General features: G+C 43.2%; 1 protein-coding gene across 2 annotated transcripts in view; it reads right to left on the reverse strand.

Moving 5' to 3' along the window:
* LOC133349486 (ephrin type-A receptor 4-like) overlaps positions 1-27,081 on the reverse strand; it is a 62,215-nt gene extending 35,134 nt beyond the window's left edge. The window contains exons 1-4 of one of the 2 annotated variants that reach the window (XM_061562980.1): positions 26,762-27,081; positions 23,798-23,862; positions 15,627-16,290; positions 1,282-1,437 (exon numbers count right to left, since the gene is read on the reverse strand). In XM_061562980.1, coding sequence (XP_061418964.1) covers positions 1,282-1,437; positions 15,627-16,290; positions 23,798-23,862; positions 26,762-26,852 — 976 coding nt within the window. In that variant the 5' untranslated portion in view covers positions 26,853-27,081. Of the gene's footprint in view, positions 1-1,281; positions 1,438-15,626; positions 16,291-23,797; positions 23,863-26,194; positions 26,317-26,761 lie in introns of those variants that run through there. The other variant, XM_061562982.1, reaches the window with a different exon arrangement.
* Positions 27,082-27,332: the final 251 nt, after the last annotated feature.

The following is a 27,332-nucleotide window of genomic DNA, read 5'->3' on the forward strand; positions in this document are numbered from 1 at the left end:
GGGAGTTGGTGTTTTGGTGTTTTGGACGGTTTTTTTTAATTTCGTGGCTGCTGTTTGTGAACTCGCTCAGAGGAGCAGAAGTGCCTCGAGGCGACAACAACAAAATGTTGCCTTTTATGTCAATTTTAATGAACGCACAAACTCATTTCCGTTTTGCAAATATAAATAATGGACGCTTGCTGTTTGCGTTTTTTTGTCACTGAGATTTTTTGTTTTTCAAAATACGTATGGACTTTTGAGTCTGCATGCAGCACGGTACCCAAGGACCATTTGAAAGACAAGATAAAAAAGAAATATAAGCACTGTTGGTACAACATACCTTCATCAATCCTGATTAAGAGCACACGTCCCGAGACATTGCCTCTATGTATATTTCTCCTCCAGGGTAATTTAAAACTCTCTGATATGTGTGAGACGGAGTAAGTATCTTTTCCAGGCTTGTGAACAGTTTGATGAAGCGGCATGTTAAAAGGCAAGTGGTGGCGCAAAGTAAATATGAACAGAAGCGGCAGATGTGAAAGAGGCTAAGCAATGTGCATTCGTCTGTGGCTGTCAGAGAAGCTACATAGATGAACACTGATTTCAAATGGATAGCGGATTTTGATCGACAATTTTTGCGAGATGTTAACAATGAGTTGTCTCCAAATTGTTTAACAAAACGAGAATAAATATCGTACCAAAGTCGCTGCTATATTTGTGGGCCTGTGATCTGTTGAACATATGCTGTCAAGAGCAATTATGATAAATTATGGTCTTTTCAGACTTTGATTCTTCAATTTATGCACACGATGTGCCATTAAGAGCAAAAACATAAATTAATGGCTGAAACATGATGTTTTCCATCTCGGCACATGACGATGATTGTTTTGGAAGTAGTGGTGGCGAACGGGTGATGGTGGTAATGGATAAGTGATATAAAGTTTATGATGATGGTGGTGCTGGCATCAGTGTGGGGAGCAGTAACGCACGCTGCGCTACGAAACCGGCAACCCGAGTTCGATTACCACTCATCTCCAACAACAGTGACGACAATCTGAACCGGTCGTGGGCCTCCCCTAGGTTGACTCAGCCTCAAATAAGTACCTGACACGCTGTGTAAACATCGGTACTAGGGAGACAAAGGTGGTCGGGTGTGGTGTTGGCCACCCACCCCTCGTGTGCCATACCCGGCCCTCACAGGCACTTTCGAATAGCACTTGACCCGATAGTCCGTTCAGGCTACACGGGGCATCTTTGCCTTTGCTGGCATGGTCGGCGCTGGTCGCGGTGGTATTTTCTCACGTGTGCAAGCCATGTTGACGGCGTCGCTCTCGGCCTTGTAATAGCCGGCCTCGCAGAAGCAGCGTGCCGGTGTCTCCCGTGTCGAGTAGCTGTGCGCAGGGCACAGGGAGCAGCGCTCATCCCCCGCCGCTTCCTTGTAGTAGCCGAGAGGGCAGGCTGCAGAGCAGAGCAGATCGGACACACGCCGTGAACACAACGCAACGGACGCATTCGGACGATCGGTCCGTGAACCTTTAAATGCAGCGTAGAGCTATGTAAATTAAAATGTCTTACGTGAATGCCTCTGCACAAAATCAATGTAGATGGTGATGCTTTTTTTACGTTGTTATTTTGCTCAGGTTGAAAGGGGCTGGTCCATAGGATTATGGTATAGGACTCACACAGACAATGTCGAATTCTCTTTTTTTACTGCTGTATTCAAGAGAATGCTCTTTCACTAGCCCACGTCAATGCACACACACACACACAAGACAAAGATCCCTCGTATAGCCTGGACTAAGTGCTGCTAGCCAGCACCTATGAAGGACAGTGTGCGACACAAAAGTCGGGTGGGTGGCCAGCACCACGCCTGGCTGCCTTTGTCAAGTACTCAGGCTGAGTCGACCTAGGGGGAGGACCAGGACGGGTTCGAATAATCGTCACTGGCGATGGCCACGAGCGGGAATAGAACTGAGGTCACCGGGTTCAAAGCGCAGCACGCTAACTGCTCCGCCACTATCCCCCTCACACACAGCGACACACAGATAGTTTTGGCTGTTGTGTACGAGTTGAATCAGAATACTATTCTATATTGTACTCATTGTGCACGCTGCATCAACATGAATTGGCCATCACTCTGTTCACAAACATAGCAATTCATGAGCATGTAACATGGGTTTTTTTCTTCCTCAGTAGCACAATACTTTAGTTCAATCTATGTTTAATAATATACTCAAGTCCTTTAACTGTCTTGAAAATTTTCGATTTAAAGCTTTCGTGACTGCAGGGATTCATCTTCTTGGTTCTTTCGGTAAAGTCACGTAGAAGGGAAGTAATAAAATAATAAAAATAAAACATAATAAAACAATTCTCACGACGTTTCGGCCACAACGCAAGGCGACAGAGTCTGTCGCCTCGACGGACCTGGTTTTCACCTGAGGACGGCTGCTTGCGTTGTGGCCGAAACGTCGTGAGAATTGTTTTATTATGTTTTATTTTTATTATTTTATTACTTCCCTTCTACGTGACTTTACCGAAAGAACCAAGAAGATGTCTTGAAAAAAACAATTCAACTTTTTTTGGAATACGTGCTGTGTATATGGGACCTCACAGATTGCCAAAACTTGGCTTATTATAGTTTCATTTCATTTACACGTTCTGTGGGAAAATGGGTTAATTGAGCCTTGATATTTCAATTTACATTTTAATTAGGGAGGCATGCAGCATTGCTCAATGCTAGAATTTATTTTTATACTTTTTTTATAGATAAAAAACACCATGCTTTAAAACGTGTGATTGCAGAATTTCTGTTGGTCATGCTATTGTATTATTATCGTTATTCGGTATTCACGTCTGCAGTCTGAGCTCTAAATTTTGATTGTAATGAAACTCAATTTGGCAATGTAAATCATCTGGCAGCAATCCGACGTGTGATCTGGGAACTTGAAAATGACATCAACTATATCCTATCAGTTTGAACTTAGGTTTCTGAACGAAATATTATTTATATAGATGTGCTCATATTCGGCTAATAGATGTGCTATTTTAGCCAGGGTCAATATGTTCTCATTTGTTATATGTACAGAGAAAACGATATTGTTATTCCAACATAAAATACATATAACGAATAAGCTCATCGAAAGATGCGTTGTGATTTCCATTCTTATGGTCTGGCATTGTCATATGTACGTTTTTTTTTTCATCAACGTGACGATATTTTACAATGACGGTTATGATATATGATAGATTCACGTTCATCTTATGTATGTATGTATGTTTAGCTTCTGTCGCACCAACCGTGCTAATCAGAGGTGTCGGAGAAGGACGACGAACTAAACATAAAAACAGGTGTCATGAAACTAGTTTTCAATTTAGATTGTAGGTGTATTGCTTTCCTGTAATACATTATTTTGCTCAGCCATTCCTATCTACACTTATTTTCCCTATACATTTTAGATATGCTATAAGTTTGCCAGTTTGGCAAGCTGGTTTAATATATATAGCAGGTTAACCAAAATATTGAACCCTTCAAAAATCAATAGACATCACAGAGTCCTGTGGTCTTGATTAATTGATCAATTTGGACATATTCAAGACTATATCATTATTTCCCTTCCTAGCAATCATCATTTATATTGCAAGAAAATCTGGTAATAAAAAAACAGTCTATTGTCTTCCAAGAGCACGGGGAAAGTGAATCAAACTTAATATGCCTTACTGCGAACATTGATTTTGAAAATAATCTCTTCACATGTGCAGATACAGAGTTAAGTCCGTTCACATTATTTATGATGTGAAGGCCTACTTATTTTGTGACTCCTTGCAGGAAAGTGCTTTTAATCTTGCATAGTTGGCACATTTGCATTGGCAATTACTTCTGCTAAACTAACAATGTCAGGGAAGCCTCCGAGTTATGCTGAGAAAAAAAACATTACTTCAGCAAAACATGCAATTTGTCAGCATCAAAGGCAGTGGTGGATTAAAAATATATATATTTTTCATTTCCTTAGAGCCATTTATTTAATTTCTACGTTATTGTCATGCTATAAGATGTGAGAGAATAGAATTTTGCATTCAAACATTTCGAATAAGACAAAATATTAAGCAAAAGGAGATTGCATTAAAACAAAACATGATGCAGACCTCCTGTCAACTGTCACCCAATCTATCACAACTCACTTAATCCACGCGAGTTGTACGGTCCACACAAAACTCTTGTTTTTCTGATTATTATCATCATCAGTGGCCCCACTCTTCTTTCTATTATCCACAATCCTTTCATCCGAATAAGTGCAGAATATTTGTGGATAACAGGATCCACCAGATGGGACCCCCCACATTACCCTCACAGAAATGTAACGAACCTTGCCTTTCATTTTCTAGTCACCATTTTCTAACGGGTTTTTTTGTCATTTTTGGCGACAGGCACTTTATAAATCCAAAATTGAATACGTAACTTTGATTGCATGGCACATTGTGTTGCCACCTTCAGTGTCGATGATCACGTGTAATGATGTTTTAATTATGCTGAAATTTTAATTATAGATTTGAAGTTTTCGTGACTGCAAGGATCCATAATCTTTGGTTTTTTCAGTAAAGTCACGTAGGTAAAAAATTATAAAAATGAAAACAACTAAATTAAATCACAAATTAAATAAATTTCAATGTTTGCCCTTTGTAACCTCAATGCAATATACACATGCATTTTAGAAATATATCATAGCAATTGCCTGTACGTAGGCATATTGTACGGTATAAATGAAATGTTTACCTATTACTTATCTCATTGATACAGCAATATATTAAGTAAAAATATATAATTTTTACTCTTCTGCCAATAAAAAAAACCGGTTTCAATGTAATTTACAAATGGGATGATTTCCCTGCACGTGTCGTTTCACAGCAGCGATATATATATATTTTGGCCACTTACACAAAAATCATAATTCAGATTTCACACGTCGAAATTTTATGTCAGGCTGCGACACATTCTCACGGGTGACATTATGACACGGATTATTTTTGATGTCCATAATAAGACGTGTACCCTTTAACTGTGTGCATCCACTATTAAAGGGATCCCGCGTGTCACTGTGGCCCTGTTGCAAGGGCAGGTAATGCTCTTATCAATAACATAGACCTCCTTTGATGTACTGCTCCAACTTAAAGTGACGACGGTACACGTCTATATACCCACAAAGGACTTGTGCGCACCTGTGCCCCAGCCATCTGAAGAATGTTTTTGGAGGAAATGTTGCCGAGCCAAAGTTCACTTTAACTGGCGACACCAGACACAGGGCATGATTAAAGCAGAAATGAAAACCTGCAAACATACAATCAGCCCCTTCAATGGAGATGATCCCTCACCCGGTAAACAGCGCGAGGAAGAAAGAAGGTACGTGCTCTGAAAGTTCAGTGAGAGGACAGACTTTGGGCGAAGGGGTAAAATGTCAGCGTTAAGTTACGGCTTCGACAACAGCGGGAAGGGGTCGTGACAGCGGCCGTGGTCTCGGGTTATTGGACGTGTAACACAAGCACTGTTTAGTATCGCTGCTTCGTCTGATTAAGCTACGATCGCTGAGTTCGGACATGCAAACAGAGGCTCGGTTTTCCTGCTGTTTTGCAAGCTTGTGTGTCATCAGGTGGTAAAAATTTAGACCCGAGTGATCTTACAAATTGAAGAACACTAAGACTGTTTTTTTTTTCACGCATCAATTTACAAATGCAATTTTGATTTCATTTTCATTTCTTGTTGCTGTAAAATTGGTAAATCGATGCTACTTACAGGATAATTTATATTTAAAATGTAGTATTTGCAAAGCAATAACCAGACAAAAAATCAAGCCTTTTGCGAAATAAATTGGCTAGTTTATGTACTTAACCTGCAACTGATGGCAATGAAATGGGACATTTTAAACTACAGCCAAAGCTTTTGAGGGTGCGACGGAGTAACCATATCGAGAGCATCGGTAAAATAAAAGAATAACACAATCTCCATCGTTCATCTTTAATATAAAATAAGCGCAGATTACAGCAATTGGTTTCAAACGAGAGGTTGCTTCGCGATTCTTTTAACCGACGCATATACAATTCCACGTCTTTATTTGCTGCCGTGTTTACATATTTCCTACAGGTGGCCTCCACACTGACGTTAAAATCCCCCAAACTGGAATGTCTCACGAGGGACGATCATCCACTCTCTGTTCCTTTGTTTACCCATGTTTTCTTGGGACGTTGCCTTCTCATTACTCACCATTATCTCACCTGCACAACGCAGGTTCCAGCCTTGGAATCCAAATTCCAGGATGGGATGAAAGGGATTGGCAAAAAAAAAACACGCCACGGGATTGAGTTACTCAGCATGCCGGGTGGGCCAGAGTTTCTGTTTGGGTTTTTTTTTCTCTCTCGGCCCGGTCTTCTTTTTTTTTCTTGTTAAAAGCTTTCTTTTGTCTCACTGTTTAAACAGAGTTGCTATGGCAGGGACAGCCATTTGGGTATATTGCATTTAAACGGCCTAAAACTTAAACAATAGTACTACAGTCCGCGGAACAAGTGCGGGCCATCTCGTCAGTCCGTCACAATGGCAGATGAAGACCCCAGATATGCATCTGTCGCCTGAGCTTAATGTGGCGGAACATTGGGCAGCCCTGCCCAGCGATAGCACTGTTTATTTTCACCGTGGCCGTGTAAGTGGAGTGTTGTGCCTTTGCCCGTGGGTACCCCTGGAACGCGTTTATGCCAACAGAGGGCGATTTCAATACCCTGCTGATCTAAAGAGCTCAAGGAGGGACAGAGATCGCTCAGAGTGGCTGTGTGCACGTGTTCTACGCTTTGTTTTGTTTTCATTGTTCCATCTTCTCCGATTCACCTTTTCCCCACCAAACTCACCCTGTGTATCGGCGTCTCTCATTTTCACTTTTCCTATTTCTCACAGCAGAAACATTTCTCGCCGCCCTTGTTTTCTCCTCCGGATTTTCTCTTTCATCGACTGCATGTATGTATATATGTTCAACTTCTTTGGCTCCGTACGTAGCCAACCGTGATAACCGGAGGTGGACAATAAACGAAGCATATGTTTGGGTAGGAGAGGTGGTGCGGTGGTTAACGCACTGTGTTACAAACCCGGTGACCCAGTTCGATTCCTGCTCACGACCAATAATAGTGTATAATATCTCAACTGGTGCTGGGCCTCCCCTAAATTGACTCAGCCTTAAATAACGACCTGGTGCAATGTGTACAATTGCTGGCCAACCTTGCGTGCCATGTCGGCCAGCATAGGTGCTCACTAACAGCACTTGCCCTCACTGTCTATTAAGGCTATAGGGGGGTAATTGTCGTTGTTGTTGATACATATAAGTATGTGCAAATGTGCAATGTCATTAATTCGAATAGGTGAGATCATGCTTTGGCAATGGGTGCTCAATGCAAATGCAATTGACCCCGTAGCCAATAATTATAATTTAATGCCACGGATTGTATCAAGATCTTACGCCCCACATTCCCACCATCACTGACCTCTGCTAGGACACCGCCAAATGACTTGAGCAATCGAATGTGTGTACGCTGGCAGTTTCAAAGAGAAGGGGTGGGAGAGGGGGGGAGGATACAACTACCTAAATAAATAAGCAAAAACTAAATTCCCCTCGATTATATTGAGGGCTTCTCATGAGTGACTGCGTTCTGTCAACGCACACATTTTCCCAAGGAGAGGAAGTTGAAATGAAGCGGTTTTGAGGGATGGGATGTCCGTTCATTCCTCGCCGACGGTGCAAGTCCTGGACCGAGCCAGAAAGATTAATCTCCGGGGTTACAGCTCCGTGCAGCCACCGTGTCTCCCCGCAACAACAAAAAGACCTCCCTCCACTTCTAGATTTGAAGCTTTCGTGACTGCAGTGATTCATATTCTTAGATTTTTTCGGTAAAGTCACGTAGGTAAAAACGTTAAAAAGTAAAATAAAATAAAAATCACGACGTTTCGGAGGCAACACAAGCTTCCGTCTTCAGGTGGTACCATCACAGCCACGACAGCTGTATCAAGTACTTGATCAAGTACTTGATACAGCTGTCGACGGAAGCTTGTGTTGCCTCCGAAACGTCGTGATTTTTATTTTATTTTACTTTTTTATGTTTTTAACCTACGTGACTTTACCTAAGAATACCTCCCTCCACCTTAACGGGATCGTGCTCCGCATTTGATCTCGTCGCTACGGCAACATAATTCGCCCTCTAAAATAAACTTCACAAACGCGATGCCACTGGTTCGGGAGGTTCATGGAAGGCATGGACAATGAGGGGGAAGGAGGGGGGCATGGCGTTAGGGGGGGGGCGGGGGAGGCCACAATTTGTTTGGGACAGAGGAGTAGGGGGTTCACGGGAAACCTAGAAGAGGTTTAACACAGCCTCCTTTGTATTCGTCAGCCCAAACCCATGATTAAGATATCACTTGCCCAATTGGTTGGAATCGCCGGGCAATTAGACCGCAGCTGATCCAGTGCCTAACGTTTCCTTGTAAAATCCCCCAGCCCTGGCTGAAGAGGCAATTTTTGCATCTGAGTACCATCAATTAGCTTCTGAATAGCGGTGGCAGTTATTTGAAAGTTGAGAAAGTGCCACTAATTTATGGGTAATGTATAAAGAAATATATTTTTCTTCCTGATGACGAACGCTTGAGATTGAAACGTCGTCGTTTTTTAAAATTATTTTTTGTTATTTTATTTGAACCTATCTACGTGACTTTACCGAAAGACCCAAATAATATGAATTCCTGCAGTCACGAAAGCTTTAAGTCAAGAAATATATTTGCTTAGGTTTGTGCACTGCGAAGCTATAATTGGGGCTGTTTTTAGCTGTTTTATAGTGTGAAATATATCCCATAAGAATAATAATACTACATTTATTGGTATGGATCTTAGTATGCACGTTTATGTGTGGAAAGCGAAATTGGGTTTAAAATATTTTACGCAAATTATGTTTTTAAAAAAAAGTTTTCTTAACTGAAAAATAAAATCCTGGATATATTTTATGATTTTCCAAAAAATATATTCCCGCTGTTTTCATGCAAATAGTTTTATTAAATCTCACCGGAGAAAATGTAAGTATTGCTTTACAATTTGCGCGTAGCTATTATACACATGCGATGCTTATCAATGTGCCACCCTTCATAGGTCGTTACTAACCATACTCTCCTCAACAGTCTATGCTGGACAGACATATAACTAAAATAACGAACCAAAACTAGATTTTAACAGCGCCATTCATACGAGGCCCCATGGTGCCTTACATAAACTAACCCAACCCTTAACAAATTTACATTGTTAATACATATAAAATGAAAAAGAATTAAAACTACCTTAAAAGCACATAACCTACATGGACAAGTATGAAAGTGAAAATAAATGTGTTTTAAGATGGAACCTAAGAGACTCCACTGATTGAGGGTCCCTCATACTCTGGGAAACGGCGCTGTTCCACAGATGCCCCAGGCGTCTGGCTGCTGCTGAAGGCTCCATTATCACAGTTTTGTCCTGGGCACACTCAGGTGCTCGGATTCTGTGGACCAAAGTCTTCTGCACTTTAAAGGGAATCTTTGTCCTGTGAGGTAAGAGTAGCCCGTACACTGTATCGACGTGTGCGAAATGCACAATGTGCTTTTCATAATTGGGCCTTCTTTGTCGTGCTGTGGGCAAGGGTACAAGAGTTGAGTGCAGAAATTTGGAGTGGAACATTGGAATGAAACACCCTGGAGCCAATTTTAAAGAATGTTCTAGTTCACGATTGTGCCGGAAATGTATGCTACAAGGTTCTTAATACATCGCAGTAAACCAGCCGCATGTTTGCGCACAGTCGTGCAGGTGTGTTACGGCACATAGGATGGAGTGGTGGCACAGTGGTTAGCATGCAGCGCTAACTGAACCTGGAACCCCAGTTTTTCCAGTCACGACTAACAGCATTATCAAGTGAAATCAGAACTGGTATTGCAACCAGTTATCAAGTTTTATCAATATATAGCATTCACTTTAATGCAGTAAATTATTTCAGGAGTAGAGCGGCAGTACAGTGATTGTGCTAATGTTAACATGAGTGGTCAAACTGATCCTGGATGCAACGTTCACCAACCTGCTATGACCAGCCTGGCAAAGTATGCAATCAAAATCATGATTTACATACCGTGTGGAGGCCTTCATCCAAAGGTGGATTGAGAAAGGCTGACATTTATTTATATAATTATCAGGGGCATTAGAGCACACGTGTGCAAGTGAGCATGCAGGTGTGTGCAGGTGGCTTCTTTGATAATTGCCCTGTGTGACTCGTCAGCAACGCAGGCATGACAAAGTCTGGCAATTGGTGGTTTGAAGTCCAATTGCTCCCTGGTGAAAGAGTTGGTGACAAGTTAGCTTGAAAGGCAGGGGGGGACTTCAAGCTGTCCCATTCATTCTCAGACATGAAACTTCACGTGGCACTCTTGGCAAGAATAGGACTCCCGTGTGCCACTGTGATGACAACATAAATCACATTGATGGCTTGCTGTAAGTCATATTCCACAAAACAAACAGGCCTTCCTTGGAGATAAGTGGTTAGTGGGGTGTAATGAAACTGGGAATGAATAAAACAGTGGGTAAAATACTATAGATACGTTTAATTGGCTTTCGCATTATAAATTGAATTGATTTGGCAATGTGCGTGAATTGCGATAATAAAAGGGTAGTTTCCATGTTTGTATCATCATCTACACAGACTTGTTAAATCGATCAACTATAGAACTTTCCTCACCTGCTTGTAACTGATGTTTGTTCTAATTGTAATAGTAAAACAAGTATATTTTATGTGTAATCATACACATGAGGAGCAGTAAAAGTTTTGAAAATGAAATATTGCATTATAGTGACGTACAGCTAATAGTTTATTTGCTTTTAACTTTGTTGGCGCTGTTTTTGAAAAACTTAAAATCTTAAACTTGTTGAAGACTTTGCATATTATTCGTATTCTAAATATAATTGTGCATAACTTAACAAAATGGGTGCCCGTTCGTTTCAATGTGTATAATTACAGCACTGTGCTTAACGCTTTTGGTGTTATGAGTTTTTTGTATGTGTACTGGATAAGAATTCCTCCCCACCAAACCCACCTCCTACCCCTAAAGCCGTTCAATGAACTGGTACGATTCAGGGTCGTGGTTCAATTATTATTTTGTCCACTGTTTACCATTTCTGTTCGTAGAGTTGTTTAACGGTTTGTGAGTCTCTTTTTGTTTTGTTCACTCTTTATTATTTTTGTCCACTGTTTACCATTTCTGTTCGTAGAGTTTTTCAACGGTTTGTGAGTCTCTTTTTGTTTTGTTCGCTCTGTTTGGCCAAATATAGCCTCATACTATAATTTCCAGAAGTGTTACATGTTAAATTAGTTCATGCACAATGTGACTACATGTAGTGAATTTGTATGTATAGATGTACTGGATTAATGGTTACATGTCATCATCAGTTAGATCCCAAACAAAGAAACGTGTATTGATACTCATGATGTGTGGTAGCTCTTGACAAATCTGGCGTTTACAGTTTTTAGCCCAGTCACCTTTGTAGCATTAACTCTCAGAAACCTCCTCACTAACGATCGTGAATTGGAAAACATCTCTCAGATATTTTTTATGAGATACTCCAGAAACTGAGTGATAAGCACAATTAATATACGTGGCTTTTTGTGGATAAAGTAGGCCAGTGTCACTGTTGTTTGGGTGCTCGTCACTTCAAAGGTTACGGAAATTCAAATCATATTTTAAATGATTACAGTTTCAAGTGTAATTTGTCTGCATTACTTGTTCACAACCACAGGGCATATTTAGAGAAAGAACGCTTCTTTAACAAGGTTGGGAACAAATTAGGCATGAACTAACAGTCGTGTAAAATTACCTGAATCATGACAGTCGTGTTTTAAACACTATATTCTTATATTCTTTGATAGGTTGCCAAGTGAAATACCATGAACTAGCCAGGAAACAATAATCTCTAAATGTCATCAGCTAATGGCTTGACATTTGAGTTTATTATTAAATAAATTATAATATTCCAACTTTCGGTATTGAATTGGGCCTACCCTTTTGTTGTGTGACCTCAATTATCCATTGCAAAAAACATGCTGAAGTTCAACCTCTAGCACAGTGCCCACACCACTACAAGCTCATGGACCTTTGTTTCCGAGAGCCGTTTGGCCTACACAGCCACAATACATCAGGGTTCATCCACATTTACCCCACCGCACGTACACAAGTCATGATCCACGTGTCGACTTCTTGTCGTGTCCCCTTATTTAGCTGATGATTTGATAGCCTTAATTGCAAAAGGGGAAAAGGAACCCACCCCCCAGGGGCTTTGAATATAAAAATATAAAATGTATTACATCGAATAAGAAGCGTCAAACAAGCCGTGTCACCTTGTGATATAGTGTTTCAATGAAAAACAGTGTCACAGTTAGACTTTGGTTGCTATCCAAAGGTTAAGCAATTTGACTCCAACACATGCCACTATCCCTTAGTCTCAGCTTTAACTCTTTACCCTGGCCTCATACATAACTCTAACTCCTAGCTATAAACCGTAGCCTGAATAATATTAACTTTCTCTAACTCCTAACTCATAACTATAACATAGAAACAGAACCTTAACACCGAAAGAATAGCTCTACGAGTCTGGATTCTAGTCTATATAGATCTCAAAGGCTGGGCAAGGTTGAGACTGAATCACGCATGGTGAGTGACCACCATGGGTGACAGGCAGGTGCAATGGGCAGTGTGTGTGTGTGTGGGGCACATGGTTTCAGTTCGAGTCGGAAGCTCCCCCGCCTACACAAATACTGCATAGGGACTCCTCTTTAACACGTAGGCTTTCGCGACCAATATTATTCATAATAAACGTTTTTGGGGTTGGATCGCGTAATTTATAAATGTGTCGTAACCCTCCACCACCCGACACGGCCAATCAGCAAAAAGTGTCACGTTGACAAAAGACAAATAGTTCACTACTTTAGCCCACAGGTGTGTTGAAGCGTGAATCCACAACATTTACAGTTTTTGAGTACGACGTTTCGCTGGTAATTACATCGAGCATTATCGGGCAATTCGCTTCAACACACCGGTGGGCTAAAGCAGTGAACTATTTGTATTTTGTCAACGTGACAATTTTTTGCTGATTGGCCGTGTCGGGTGGTGGAGGGTTACGACACATTTATAAATAACGCGATCTAACCCCAAAACGTTTATTATGAATGGAGGGACTTCTCTACTTACGACCGTTCGACTTACGAACTTTCAGAGAATACGAACAAACCTGTTCGTATGTCCAGTTGCCTATTCGGGCCATAAGTCGTAAGTTCAACCGCCACGCAATGAATGGCGGTGGTGGCATCTATATCTACAGGAGAGTATACAACTTTGAAAGGCATTCCCCGTGTTTAGTGTACATGCCGTACAACATGTTTAGAATCGACAGGACTAAAGTTGGACTTACGAACAAATCGACTTACGAACAGACCTCTGGAACCTAACTCGTTCGTAAGTAGAGGGATCCTTGGACTCGTCAGGATGCTATTAACTGCATCCCCAGCCAAGACAGCTCATCAAAGGCTCGATGCTTACCCAAGCGAAGTAACATTCAGGCCTCGCCCTCCTATCCTCTCACCATATCTGTCAACGCCTTACAAGTGCCCAACTTATTACAGACCAATTCAGACCTCATTGGTCACCCCGTTCCCCTATAAACCTCAACGTTCATCCTACAAAGTCCCATCACAAGGGAGAAACACAAACAAATAGACAAAAAAATGTTGAAACGGATGTACGCCCTATGGAGCTGAAAACTAAATTTCCCTGTACAAGAATACGGCTATACCATATGGGTTAACAGTGATGTCTCACCCACTGATTTTGGTGGGAAACCAATCTCAGTTTGACAGAAGCGATGTTGCCAAGCAGTGAGGCAAGTGAGAAATGGGCTAAAGTAAAAGTGTTACTTCTGGTGTAAAGGTACTTTGCTATAAGGTAGGGAATAGCAGGGTAAGGTTACAACTTCTACGGATAGAGTTATGCGATTAAGAATTGAACACAACTCTGTAGCATTCTGAGGTAAATCTTGACAAAAAACTTACGGATTTAAGTTGCAAATGTCAATATTCATAGTTACATAGTTACATAGTTTAAGTTATTCTCAAAACTCGTTTGTAAGTGTGACTAGAATCAAAAGTAGATGTGATAGGTAAAAATGCTGTTTTGACATTATTAATGACATAAATAAATACAGCATTTAAAGCTGTGAAAATCTATAAAAGCCCACGACATATTTTAACTGTATATTTAAGCATTCAGAATAACATTCTTGAGTAGCTTACATGATTAAAAAAAAAACTCGTTTGCAAGTTTGCATATGGTTATAAGCAAATATGACAGGGAAATATGCTGTAATTAGCGTTTTGAAGGAAACAATTAATTATCTTAAGGAGGCAAACGAGCATAAAGCATAATAATCCTTTACCAATTATATGATAATAGTATAATAAACCATTTAAGTTGAATAAATTAGATCAGACCAGAAAGTAATTAGTTAAATGTTTATTTTATTAAAAGTGACTGCTGTATTCATTCACATTATTAATGAGTCCATGAGAGTACCGGTAAAAATATCTTTAAGGAACTTGCTAGAAAAAAAATTGTGGTACTGTTTGTTAGCTGTTGCATAAAATAATCCAGTGCTGTAGTTCTTGCCAAAGAGTTTATTTGATGTGAATTTAGTGTTATACTGTTCAATATTTTTAAATGCGTTAATTACTGTTGAATGCCCGTAATTATATTGTTGATATTTACGTGAAACCGTGCGTGGATAGAAGAACCAATCTCAAAGTGGCAGCAGTGATGTTGTCAAGCCGGTGAGGCAGTGAGAAACGGGCTCAAGTAAAAGTCGATTCAAAAGAAACTCACCTGCAAAGAAGTCTCCACGTTCAATGCTGTGCGCCCGTTGACATCTGAATTCCCCTGATTTTCTTTACTTTTAAACAATTCAATGTGCAGCCACCGAACTGAACATACGCTCGACAGATCCTAAGTCCTGCATGTACACCAGAGGGCAGTGCGACAAAACCAATTGGCCCGCATCCGGCCTCACCTTCACAAACATCACAAGTACCACTGCTCAGCACGATGACAAATGTCCAAATGTGTCGCAGCCCGCAAGGCGATGGGAGGCCCTCACCCAGCCAGCAGCCATGGATTGACAATGCCGGCCGTACATTATTGTTATAATTACTGGCGAAACGTCGTACTCAGATTGTAAATGTTGTGGCTTTGCTCTCCAACACACCGGTGTGCTGTACTAGTGACACGTTCTGTTTTACGTGACAACCCTTACTAATTGGCTGTGTCGGGTGGTGGCGGGTTTAACGACACATTTATATATTTAAGCGATCTAACCCCAAAAAACCTCTATTATGGATAATATTGGTCGCGAAAGCTTGCTACGTGTTAAACCTATAATCTGCCAATCGCTATCTCACATTGTGCCAATAGGCACCGCAGTCGCAACGCGGTGCCTATTGGCACGGCGCCCCAATGAAGAACCGTCCGGCACGCGAAGCGGGGCCGCAGCGGCGACGACGCGACACCGACGCCTCACCTTTGCAGATGCTGCCGATGGCCTCGTAGCCCGGGCGACACACGCACTGCCCGATGGGCACGAGCCACTCGCCGTCCGTGCTGCAGTGCATCCTGGGGTCGCCGCTGGCCACCGCGTTGCGCACGCACGAGCCGCGCACCTCGACGAGCGAGGACGAGTCGGTGCCCGTCACCGTGTCGGGGAAGGAGGCGAATTCCCGCACCACCGCCGGGCACTTCTTGTAGTAGACGCGCACGGACACGAGCGCCACGCACGCGCCCACGTCCTGGAAGGCCATGAAGAAGCCCTTGCGGCTAAGGAGGCCGATCTCGCGCACCTCCGTGTTGAGCTTGAGCACGCGGTCGCCCACGTCCACGTGCGTGAAGCTCTCGTCGGCCGCGATGGTGTCGATCTTGGAGTAGAGCCCCTCCTGGAGCTCGGGCTCCTCGTCCGAGTCGGTCTCGCGCACCAGCAGGTTGAACGTCTCCTTGCAGGTGCGCGACACGCCTGGGATGCTGTTGCAGTCGCGCAGCGTGAACTTGAGCTCCACGTAGGCGCGCTGCGCCCCGTCGCGACGGATCCAGTGAGTGCGCAGCCAGTTGTTCTGATTCTGCTTCATGACGTTGCACACCTGGTAGAAGCGGTCCGGCATATTCTGGTCTCCGATGCCGCTGATCTCTTCCCACTGGAAGTGAGAAGGCGCCCGCGGAGTGGAAAGGGAAAACGGCGCAGAATGAGTGATTGTCATCACTGTATTTCAAATTCAGTTCTTTATAACTGCTTTTGTATTCCGTTTGTTCTTCTCTCGCACCTGCGATTACCACGGATGACGATGTACGGTGCGAAAGAAGTGCAACGTACATACACACACATACATCGTTATCATCAGCCATGTTCACTTGCCGCTGATGTTAGCCGTGGCCAGGGTTTGCACTCGGGTCGCCGGGTTCATAGCGCCTGGCGCTAACCACTGTCCCACCACTCACCATTGATGCTAGGAAGCCAACTTTTTTTAGTTTTGTATGCGGAAACAGTATACAGTTTACTGTGTCTGTCATCATCAGCAGCCACGTCAGTTGTCATCTATCCACTGGATGATAGCCTCTCATCGTCCTCTAATGCAACAATGCACCCAGCACATGCCCGTGAGCCAATCCCATCACTCCGTCTCCACAGAAGACGCCCTCTTGGGCACGTTCTTTCTTTTGGCTGCAACTCACATTGTTATTCACGCCAGCCATAATCCCTTCTAACGACGTGTTACACCCAAGCTCACTTTCTCTCCTTACCAGTCGAAAACGATAACCTCTGTACCGTTCTCTAATCTGCACGCTCCTCACTGACCAATACTAACCTGAATTAATATCTGTCCGCAATTGGTCAGCGCATCGTACGACTTGCCTCGGTGTTCCCCTGGCTTCCAATTACGCCGTTTTAATCTCTACGCATTTCCGAATGACGATTGGATCGTGTAATTTTGAGCACAATAGGGCGGACATGTAGTTAAGCAGCTCTAAAATTGCTAATTTAACATGGTGCGTATGATACCGTTGGGTCCATTGTAGTCAAGCCGCGATAGGGGCAGAGCGATTGAAAGGAAACCCCAAGGTAGGACTTAATTGGAAATCTCTCCTGCACATTTGTTAGCAGGTAAGTGAGCAGACTGTTAACGCAGAACACATGTCTGACAAAAGAAAATTAGATTCCAAATGCATTGAAAGAGGTCACTCAAACAAAGATCCGAGTCGCAGTCACAACAATGAAAAGACGTGTTCGACCTTCAAAAAGTTTGACGCGCTCAGGACGTTCTCGGATTCCATTACATACCAGGGTTAATATATTTCATCGCGTATATCATCGTGAATTATCCGCTGCTGGATGAATTAGATTGCTGATCATGGCTAACGTTATTTTTCGGCGAATGACATCTGAACCGACCCAGTACCCCGCACACCTTTTCCCAAACCTGCATCGACCAGCTGGGTGAAGTATGGTCAAATCACACTGTGTGGGCAGTGGAATGACAATTTGCTGTACCCGCTGTCTTATTTTTATCATGTATATTCATACTAAACCGAGGCTAGCAATGTGGATATAAATAATCCTGAATCATGTATGTAACAAGGGAATACATTGTAGAATGTAAATATCATCTGTGGAAACACGATGAGGCATTGATACAGCAGTGCATATATCAGGTATGATGAAGATGGTTTTAAATATATATTATGCGTTTGGCATGTAATGTTATATAATGCCCATTATGTTCATAAAAATGTTCAATTTGCTTTAATAGGACGACAAAGTGCCGCGTTGAAAACTCAAAGGGAATGCCCTCTTGAAGGACGGCACGATTGTATCCCGCCTAGTGGTCTCTCGTGCAGTGCGGCGCCATGAAAAGTATTCTTTAAAAAACACACACATAAAACATGAAGCATAAAGATCTCTCAGTGATAAGTGATATGCGATCATTTGACAAAAGGTTTACCACCAATAGCTTCAAACGCAAAGTACAGGCGATGATGAAAGCCGCGTCATGGCTGTTTCGCAAATGAACACAGGACAATGTCCATATTTTTCCCCGTCTCACTGAACAACTGATGCCCCTCCTATTACCGCGCGTTTGACGGTGGGCTCAGAGCAGCGTGTGTTGTGTACATGTCTGAGTTGCACACGGGATGTGTTAGGAAGTGATGGCTACTGGGAAATTGTGGTTCCCAGTGATCACATTTTCTTGCTTTATTGCAGCGACTCAAACACTAAATCGCTGTGGGTGCTTCGTTTGCTCGTGTCAATGGTTAATTTTGGAATTCTGTCTGCTAAAATTGTGTTTGTGCATAAGGTGTGAACAGTAATATTATTGAAAATAATTTGACCTTTTTGGCCCTCGGTCTGTAAAGAAGCTTAAATATTCGATCTTAAGTTCCATGGCCAAAGTATAAATCACTCAATTTGTCCTAAACTAATTAATTTGTATGCAAAAAAAAGTAAATCCACATCTCATCTGATTGAGGGAGGCTTTACTCTGAAACTTTACAACAGAGCCACATATTAGGTAGTGTAACTATTACGTTATTTACTATCACAGGGCTGCCCTTGGTATGCGAAATGTCCTTTAACAAATGAACTCCCTTTGCTGCACATGTCTTGACAATGACACTGAGAGCTGAATGTGAAAATTACAGGAATTCAAATGTGATTTCGCTCAATCACCCAGTGTCTGTAGCACACCGGCAATGGTTTAATGCTCTTCAGCCCAATACACGATACTTTAATGGTGTTCTAATCTAAGCTGAGCTTCTGCCAGTAAGGGAATGACAGGTGGAGACGGGGAAATTGCGATGACTTTTGACAACAAAGCAAGGTCATATGGCGTCAGTTACTTGGTAGAAATGTGTCCACAATATGCTAATGTGATACGTATGTTTATATAAGTTGGGCAACTAGTTCTTAAGCTCATGAACGTACAAATCCATGTGCTTGCTAGCTATTAAGCAAAATACACATTGTGTTTTTTAGTTCAATATGTTTATAGCTAAAAGCAGTAGGACCAAATGTTACACATTAACCTTCAACACTGAAGTTAACAAGCAAATCCGAACATTTATTTATGTTTACAGCTACTGCACTGCAATATTCCACATGGTAATGAACAAAATAGATAAAACATGTTAGAGCCACCCCCACCACACATCTCTGCAAATAGCTGGGGAATAACACTGAGAAAATATCGAGATTGCCACGCGAGGCTTATAAAATTCAAGCAATAAGTAAAGTTCCCTGCAACAATGGTACTTTTCAATACTCACCCAGTATATATGTTTTCCCTCGTGTGAAAAGGCTGCCCTCTGATTTCTGGTGACAGTGCTATTGAATGTTCCTTGGCACATACACTTATGCCACAAATCGGCTTTGCTAAACATTACGTGTGTTCAACGTCTGTTTGCTTGCCGTATGTTTTGACCATCGAAATGAACGTCATCACAATGTGTATTCGTGCAAGAGGGCCAGCATAACACCTTCACACGAAACAGTTGTGAAAAAATTTCGATTTAAAGCTTTCGTGACTGCAGGAATTCATCTTCTTGGTTCTTTCGGTAAAGTCACGTGGAAGGGAAGTAATAAAATAATAAAAATTAAATATAATAAAATTATTTTATTATATTTTATTTTTATTAATAAAATAATAAAAATATAATACAATTATTTTATTATATTTTTAATTAATAAAATAATAAAAATTTTATATAATACAATTATTTTATTATATTTTATTTTTATTATTTTATTACTTCCCTTCTACGTGACTTTACCGAAAGAACCAAGAAGAGTTGTGAATAATTTAACGTTGCTCCAGAGTTGTTTGGAACCGACAGAAAAGGGCCTGCTTTGCCGATCGAATACAAACTAAGCGCGCATGGTACGGTACTTCCATTGTCAGACACGTTAATGCAGACACTCGGTCTACACGCAACCTCCACGTTTTCTTTAAAGTTCCCTAGAATCGGCCTGCGTGCGTGTGAGTCCGTGACATGCGTTGTTAACTTATTTTGGGAAGCTCACACACACCCTGTTGTTTCCGAGCCTCTGACGTGAAATGAATAATTCAGAGATCAAGCGCACAATGACCTTACAAGCCAATATTGTTGTGCGAGCACACTTATGGTATATTACATAACCCGATAGTTGTGTGTGCAGGCTGAGAAACCCGTAAATGTCAGCTGTAATGTCCCACAGCGGAGCACACTTTACAGCTGCCGATCCATTATTCTGCACAGTCACAGGCCCCGGAAATTCATATATATTCAACTTCATTTCATGACTCAATCTCCCTACACTCCCCTCTCTCCCAACACCTATGGCTACCTATGGCACTCACCTCCCACATGCAAGACACATATTTAACATAATGATTTTGGTATAATGGCGCCAACGTTGTTTGGTGTGGATAAAAAATAAAATCTCACTGAGCAAAACAAACGCAGGCAATTATTTCACACGATTTTTTGTCAGGGTGTGCATCATTACTGCATCAAGGGAGTAGTTATTTTAACTACCTGAATCACTTTGGGGAAAAAAAGATCAATTTAAAATGCCAAAAAGAAGTTGCGTGGCTAAGATATGAAATGTGTCTAGACACTAGTCATTTTCAATATTTCCACCCCTTCCATATGTGTGACATCGTAATATACGACATGAATCATACATAAATGTGGTCCTTTGAAAGAGCTTAAAAACAATTTTAACATTAAGTATTTTTCCCACTTTTTGCTGACCAGATTTACTACATGTACGGTATGCATAAAAATAGGCCAACAAGTATTGAGTGATGAATATAAATCAATTTGATGTGTTTGCAATTTACTCGCAATTCCCAATTAACATGATGGACACCAATGACAATTCGCTAGTTTACAAAGACAAATGTCCCCCCCCCCCGTGTAGCCTTTTACAGACTGTTGGGGCAAGTGCTGTTTAGCGACCACAATCCTCATGATGTGCACTCTGCGTCATAAAATAATGTGTGACTTCAACTCCTTAAATGTGTTTCAGGTAGCATTAGCGACGTGCGACCTTCTGTGAAGGTAAGTCGCAGAAGAGTGCATCAAGTTTTGGGATCTTAAGTAGCTTACGCTTGGCTTTTAAGCGTTATCGTCGAGTACAAAAAATTATCTCGAATGCAGCCAAGATGACTCTTAGATACTCTTATCAGTTCTCTCTCCTGCACGATTAACGGCAGTGAAAGAAGCAGAGTCAAGGAGCGGTATTGCATGTGCATTGCGCATCCACCCCAATGCAGGTGTTCGTGACAGGCAGAGGACCTACTAATGCGGCTTTAATAGGAGTGTCAATTCCCATGCCACCAATATTCACTTACCCTTATTAAAGAGTCAAATTGGTGTCGTAAATGAGAGTCCTCTAAGGTTTCACTCATTTGGCCATTAATTCGCAAAAAATTCGTAATTTTTCTTCCAAACGATTACATTATGCACACTAACCGGTAATTTAAGATAAGCTTCATATGAATCACATGCCATCGGTGCTATCAAAAGTTGATTGTAGGATGTGGAATGCATTACGAATGCACGTCAAGCGTGTGTTGTACAGCGCGCGTAATAGCCACCATCAATGTCCAATATAACACGAAATCCCAGAGCACATGTTTTAATTAGCTGTGGTTTTATCCGACCGTAATCACGTAACATTCAAAATAGCAAAAAGGAAAACCAGTTACCCTACACCAGCTAAGCATTCCTACTAGGGCAGGGTCACTCTAGAATGGTGATAGGCTGATGGCCGAGCACTGTGCACATACTCCTGCTTGTATAAGCTCCTGACTCACACCAATCGCGCTATGTGAATGTGCCAGTGTGCAGGCTTCATACCTGCGGGGTAGTTAGTCTTGAGCGAGAGGCAATGTGTTTCAAGCATATTATATACTGTATGAGAAGCCTTAAATGACCGAATAAATAAGACATCCCTTCGTGGCATGTGCTTTGTTGTCATTTAGTTTGGCTCCAGACCCTGATACCAGCCCACCATGAAACCGCGATCCATCTCATTCGGTCCAGCAATCATCTCAAATCATTGTGAAATTGGATTAATTAATGCCCTTATTTTGTGCTAACATGGTTAAGTGCTGTATTCAGAGGATAACCACGCAGTACTGTAGAGTGGAGACCACACGTTGTTGCATGATAAATTAATTTGTTCAAGTCAATTCCAGCACAGTATTTTTTTAATTAACCCACTCCTCCAGGGATTGCAGTTAGACACTCAGAAAAGCATGTATTTTCAGTAATCCTAAACAGACATTTCTGCTTTAACAAATCCAATCTGTGAAATTCTGTACATCTGTGAGAAGGAGCTTCGTACATCATCGGATTTCTCCAGTCTCAATAAAGATTCTGATTCTTAAATCAAAGGCAGTTTGTATACCGCACAGAGAAAAACATGCTTCTGAGTATTTCCATCAAAATCTAGGCATTGGTTATTTTGTAACTATGGCCGACTGATGAGGGCTGAGAGCACAAATCCTCGTCGAGTGTGTTGTGCATCATAATTGCTTTTTAGAAAATGCTGTGTTGTCATCTTTCCCGTATAATCAGATGAAATGTTGCTGACTATATACAGGGTGTCCGTAATGAGTCGTGGTGTGCTTCACACACACACACTAGAATCCTGGCAACCCGGTTTATATTCACGACAATAACACTGCCATTTATTTAACCAGGAAAGGCCCCCTGAGTCTCCTTCCAGTAGTTTTGCATTGGGCTGTTCAGCCAATTCCATTAATGAGCGTTCGTTCGATTCCTGGCAATTCACAACACTATTGGCAGCTAATAATCTGAACCTACCTTGGCCTCTACTCATCCCGAAATGAGTATCAATGGGGAAACAAAGGCGGCCGGGCACAATTGTGCACTGCACTGGGGGCTTAGTATGAGCTCGCTAATAGCACTTCGCCTTGTCAATCCCCGAGGCTGCAGCAGGGATCTTTGTCTTACCATCCACACGCTGGCGGTGTGGGCGTGCCCATCTGCCTCGTTTGGGACTGCTCGCTCTGCGTGAACGTCACCACCGGCTTCGTTCGCTGTAGCCGATGCGTGCGACAGGCGCGCGCGTGTCCGTGTCGCGCGCGTGCGCGTGGGTGCGGGAGCGGTGGCGCAGTGGGTGAGCGCGCCGCGCTACCCACGACCCAGGTTCGATTCCCGCTCACGACCAAAAACAACAGGGGGCGGTTATTCGACGCGGTCCTGAGCCTCCCCTCGGTCGACTCAGCCCCAAATGAGTACTCGGCGCAATGTGTAAACGTCGCCAGTAGGGAGACAAAGGCGGCCTGGTGTGGTGTTGGCCACCCACCGTTCCGGCCTTCATAGGCAGCAGCACTTGCTCCCAAAGAAATGTTAGGGCTATAAGGGGGATCTTCGTATCCGATTAACCAGTCTTGGGTCTCCCCTAGGTCGACTCGGCCTTAAATTGAGGTCGGTACGGTATCTAAACATCAGCGCAAGGGAGACAAAGGCGGCCGCGCCTTCATAGGTGCTCGCTAACAGCCAGCTTAGGCTACACAGGGGATCGTTGTCTGTGTCCCGTGCGCGTGCGTCCGTGTGTCCGTGCGCGTGTGTCGGGCAGGTGCTGCGCAGTGACGCCCACTGCTCTCCGTGGTGCGGCGGCGGTCAGTGACTCACCCCTGTGGGAGGAAACGCTCGCCAGCCCATCTCGCCCTGGATGCCCATCGTGTTGAGCAGATCCACTGTTACAGGAGCGGTGGAGGGGGCGGTTGAGAGGGGGGGGCGGTGGGGGTTGTTGCGGTGATGGGAGAGGAGAAGAGGGTGGAGAGATTTGGACAAGTGAGATACTGTGCACTTTCTTGTACCAACAAAAATACAGAAAATTACCAAATATCACACGTGACATTTACAATTAATCAACAATACATTTCTGGAGGTGCCATCTTGAACCATGTTGATGGCTGATTAAATTAAACCACGTAATCTTCTTCGTCGTGTCTCCTGTCCAACCTCTATGGTATTTTGCCAATATTCTGCACAGGCCAACGCTTGTGGTGTTGGCATTGATACAATTCGAGAAGTGCATTGTGGTGCTGCAGGACATCTCAGGAGATGATCCATGGTTTGCTTCTCCTGACAAGCACAACCACGTAATGACGCATTGACTGACGTCCTGTCCTTTATGTAGCCAAGTGAGAACACAAAGAGATTCGTTTTACTATTAATAAGGGAGGCCAGACCTCGGAGTAGCACGTGTTTTAGAAAGGCACACAAATGGGTTAATGTAGCAATTGTCAATGAGTAGTCCTATTTAGTATCCACTTGGCAGAAAATTGTCAATATGTATTATTGTTACCATAATATAAAATTACACTTATAAAGTTAATTTCTACGACTCTAGTAGGCATAGCACTTTGATAATACATCACAGTATTGTCGTTCCAACGAGCCTATAATGCAACCATCATCTATTTTTTAGACTGCCCCAGTGGTGAATGTTCCAATTGCTGGGCAAGTTTATTCGGCTTCACCGAGCGTGGATGTGATTGTTGTGTCTGGCTTGGACTACTTTCACGGCGTGCGCGTTCTGAAGGCGAGAGTGTGAGTGGGGCATTGTGAAGCTTCATCAGCGAGAGCTGGCACGCAGAACACACGAACACATGGAAGGATGGCGATTTGTCTTGGTTTCTTCACCCATCGTGTAACTTGATAAATTCACCACTGAACTCAATCATGATTTCTTATTAGGGGAAAGACATTTTCCCCGTGCACTCCAGTTCTGTCCCACGCACCAAAAAGGCGGGGATGGAATTGCCCAAACATCCCAATGCTAACGCCTTCCTGAAAAAAAGTCTTGTAACTGCGAGTTTGTTGTTGCTTTTTTTCTCCTGAATAGTGCATTGTATTGCGTACAATTATTGTTATTTAACAACGTAATAAAACGTCCAACTTTCGTGGCTTAACGCGCAGTGAAAACCAGCGAGTAAAAACGTACCATAACCCGTTTTCAGATAATAAAAAAAAAATCAGTTCATCATATTCGGAGGTGTTCGTGAATGTGCACAGATGTGATGTTTACGGGGCCGTGACTCGAGTGCGTGGCGTGCACATTAATAACAAAAATGACCACATTTACAATTACAAACACACGGGATCAACCACCACGCGAAGCTTTCAATACGAACGAAACCTCTTTCGTTCTGCGCGCCGTGATTAACAATATTGTAAGCGAACGAGGAACATCTGCGCAAAAAAAAGAATTAAAACATAACGAATGAAAGCGGCAGGTAAGTGGGTGCAAAAAAATACACACGCCCGCACACACACCCGCGTACGCTTTGGGTTCAAAATCGTGTGACATCTGAAGGTCTTGTTCGTAATATGTACAAGATAATGGGCCGTTTGACGCGATAATACCACGAGAAATGTATACGCTATAATTTCAGCCCTCGACACAAAGAACAAAGCGGGAAAATGTTAGTAGGCACGTATCCGGAGGAATAATAGTCATGCCAAAATGACATTTGCAGAATACTCCTACCACAGCCAACGCGAATCCTGTAAAACATCCAATTCTACATTTGGCGAGCCGTATTTTTAGCTTCACAATGCACAAAGCTGCAAGCATTTGATCGTATGCGCGCGTCCATTGTAGCCTTAGAGTACGCTTCCAGGACAATGCTGAGTGTAGATCAAACGAGGACAATATCTCGCGTGCAACGGTAAATGGCATTTCGATTATTAGTCGTTGACTTTCTTCTCGCGAGCGTCAACGAGAATGCGCGTAGCTTGACCACGTCGTCGTATTGTTTGCGCCGACACGTACATTCGGAAGAGCGGGCGCGCTTCAAACGCGCTCGGCTCAGATTGAGCCCGAGAAGTAAAAAACGATCTCACGAAGAGGCTCGCAAAAACGCACGCCGCCAAAGTTGGATGCGATTACGCGAAACGATGTGCGGGGATTCATACTCTTAGTTCTTTCGGTAAAGTCACGTAGGTAAAAAAAAATGAAAAAAAAAATGAATAAAAAAAAATAAAACAATAAAATCACGACGTTTCGGAGGCAACACAAACCTCCGTCATCAGGTGGGACCGTCACAGCCAGATTTGCTGCATCGAGTGACCGCCAAGCGACAGCACGCGCCACGTAGCCCGTGCCGTCGCTGATGCGCGGCGGGTAACTCTGGAGCAGCGTACGTCTGCGAGTGTTTACGCGTCATTATAACATAACAAGCGCGACGTGCAACGGCTTTCGTTAAACGCACCAACATTGAACACGCGCCCGCGCGCTTTAAAACCCGTCTCGCGCACGGTCGTCAACGGTGATCGTGCCCGCGATTTAACTGAACGGCGCCAGACCAGCGTCTCGAGTCGCAGCGCCACGAGCGCGCACGAGTGAGCCGAGCAGGCTCGGCAAAGCGCGAGCATCGGCTTCTTCGCTTGTTGTTCACACGCGAACTTATCCCCCGGGTCACCGGAGACCCGCGCAGCTTTTAACGCACGAATCAAAGCGCGCACCGCTGCTTTGACGCCGACACCGCCGCCGTCGCAACAAAACAAGTTTAACTGTTCGTTGCGAGATGCACGTTGCTCTGTGTGTGTGCGCGCGCGTTGCTCAATGTGTGCGTGCGCTGTGTTCACCTTCTTTGGCCGTGCAGCCGACGAGATAGCAGCCGCAAAGCAACATCCACATGCAGGAGACGAGAAGCGCGGCGGATGAACTATTCTCCATCGCACCAGCTTGGGCCGTGTTGGGCTCTGCTCCGAAGCGCAACTGATCAGGCGCGGCGCGGCTCGATGGGTTGGGAATATAGTTGGGGGGGGGGGAGGGGGGAGGTGCTTCACGCGCTCCGAGCTGCCAGTTATTCCTGCCAGAGAAGCGACAAGGGCGGCGCTTACACCCGTGGGCGACGACGCAGAAGGAGGCCGTGCGCTCAGCCAATCGCGGCTGGGAAACCCGGCCTTGATAAAGACATCATCGTGTTGCCCCCCCCCCCCCCCATTGTAGGTTGATGTGTGGGTGGCATTACTCATCTGTGAACATAAATCAGTGGTGGGGATTGCTGCAATAAAAAAACTGAATTTAAATTTTATTCTCAATAGCATTTCAATGTTGTTGTTTATTATTATTTGTATATGCACGCCGTGGTCCTACGCAATGCGAACTTGAGACCGGTGCTTTTATTCTAAGGCAGCACCTACGAAAGAGTTA

The sequence above is a fragment of the Lethenteron reissneri genome, chromosome 30 (genome assembly GCF_015708825.2).
Source record: "Lethenteron reissneri isolate LAM-NWPU_2019-01 chromosome 30, ASM1570882v1, whole genome shotgun sequence".
NCBI classification, from domain to species: domain Eukaryota; kingdom Metazoa; phylum Chordata; class Hyperoartia; order Petromyzontiformes; family Petromyzontidae; genus Lethenteron; species Lethenteron reissneri.